Consider the following 1,407-nt stretch of genomic DNA (forward strand, 5'->3'; position numbering starts at 1 on the left):
TTCGGACACAATGGAACACAACGACAGCGGCAAGAGGAGAATCAGGGAGTAGTGGAAGGTCTTCCAAGTTCATCGTTTCAGTCCAACAAATTATAGTTGAAGGTTGGAGATCTTCAGGTCTCGTGATTCCGACAGGAAAGCATCCCAAACAGCAAGCAACGAAGGTCCAAGCACCTGCAACTCAGATCTGGCGGTGACCTGCCAAACCAGATCTGAACCTGAGTTCGATCTCTCAGTTTAGAACTATTCTTGGAGGTAATACTCTTGGGTTTTGATCACCTATAGGTAGGGAGCTCTCAACCAAGGTCTTAGTCCAAAAAACCCATGCATGAGGGAGATCGATCTGCTTCAAGGAGACAGCAACGATCGCCAGAAACAGAGTAGGGAAACAAACCAGAAAAAAGAAGAGAAGAAGAAGAAGAAGGGGGGAAAATAAGAGGCAGAGAGAAATTATTAGAAAGGGAGAAGAAAAGAATCACCGGCAACCATATTCATGGTTCTCACACAAAAAAAATCATCAAGTTCTAATTCTTCAAAATTCTAAAAACTGAGTTCTTCTCCATTACTGGGCTATTTGAAGAAAAAAATAATGACATAATTTTGGAAGCTAATTAATAATGGAAACTAAACCTAGATAGCAACTAAAATAAAGATCAAATCTAAATAAAAGATTGTTAATCTAATCTCTAACCAATAAAGGAAGTAAATAAAAATCAAGTCAAAAGATAGCATTAATCCCTCGCCGAGCTGCATCAACTTGACAACTTGGCTACTCAGTTTCCCCCTAAATTAAGAGAATAAAACATCATACGTTTTACTTGTCAACCATTATATTTCATACTAGATGTCTACCCAAGCAGGGGGGAGGGACATACTAAAACAGAAATTTTCTGCAGGAATCTGGTACTGAATATCAAATTAGCAAGGACTTACCGACGCTGTTCTTCATCATTGAACACCGTACGTTCAGTGACTGGGAGCTTTTTAATTCCTCTCTTAATTTCTTTCTCCATTTTACGCCTGTGATAGGCATCCAAATCATAATACCTGCAACCAGAAGTTTTTTGCATATTAAATGAGCATAAATTAATTATATCATATGTCCATAGCTGCATGCATTATGTCCGTACCTGCATGCATGTACTGGGGTGCCAGTTGGGCTGCTTGGGACAGGTTAAGGACAAAGGACCAATAAAAGCCAATCCAACTGTTGTGCATTGATATACATTGTTGTGGTCCTTACTTAATGGCTAAAGCTTTTGGGATAAGCAATTGGAGAACGGTATCAAGGCCAGAAGGTCGGGTATTCGATCCATGGTAAGTGCAAGGAGTTTGTGCTCTGTGTTGTGCACCCTTGGTGCAATGTGATGGTGTTGCATGCAGATCTGTGTATGTGGGGGGGGGGGG

At 40.7% G+C, this 1,407-nt stretch overlaps 1 protein-coding gene across 2 annotated transcripts in view; it reads right to left on the bottom strand.

The window, feature by feature from the left end:
* The window catches only part of LOC122071941 (RNA-binding protein 25), a 63,786-nt gene that overhangs the window by 50,340 nt on the left and 12,039 nt on the right, over positions 1 to 1,407 (bottom strand). For both annotated transcript variants that reach the window (XM_042636430.1, XM_042636431.1), the window contains exon 5: positions 934 to 1,047. In XM_042636430.1, coding sequence (XP_042492364.1) covers positions 934 to 1,047 — 114 coding nt within the window. The remainder of the gene's footprint in view (positions 1 to 933; positions 1,048 to 1,407) is intronic.

This window comes from Macadamia integrifolia, chromosome 2 (assembly GCF_013358625.1).
Source record: "Macadamia integrifolia cultivar HAES 741 chromosome 2, SCU_Mint_v3, whole genome shotgun sequence".
In the NCBI taxonomy this organism is placed as follows: Eukaryota; Viridiplantae; Streptophyta; class Magnoliopsida; order Proteales; family Proteaceae; genus Macadamia; species Macadamia integrifolia.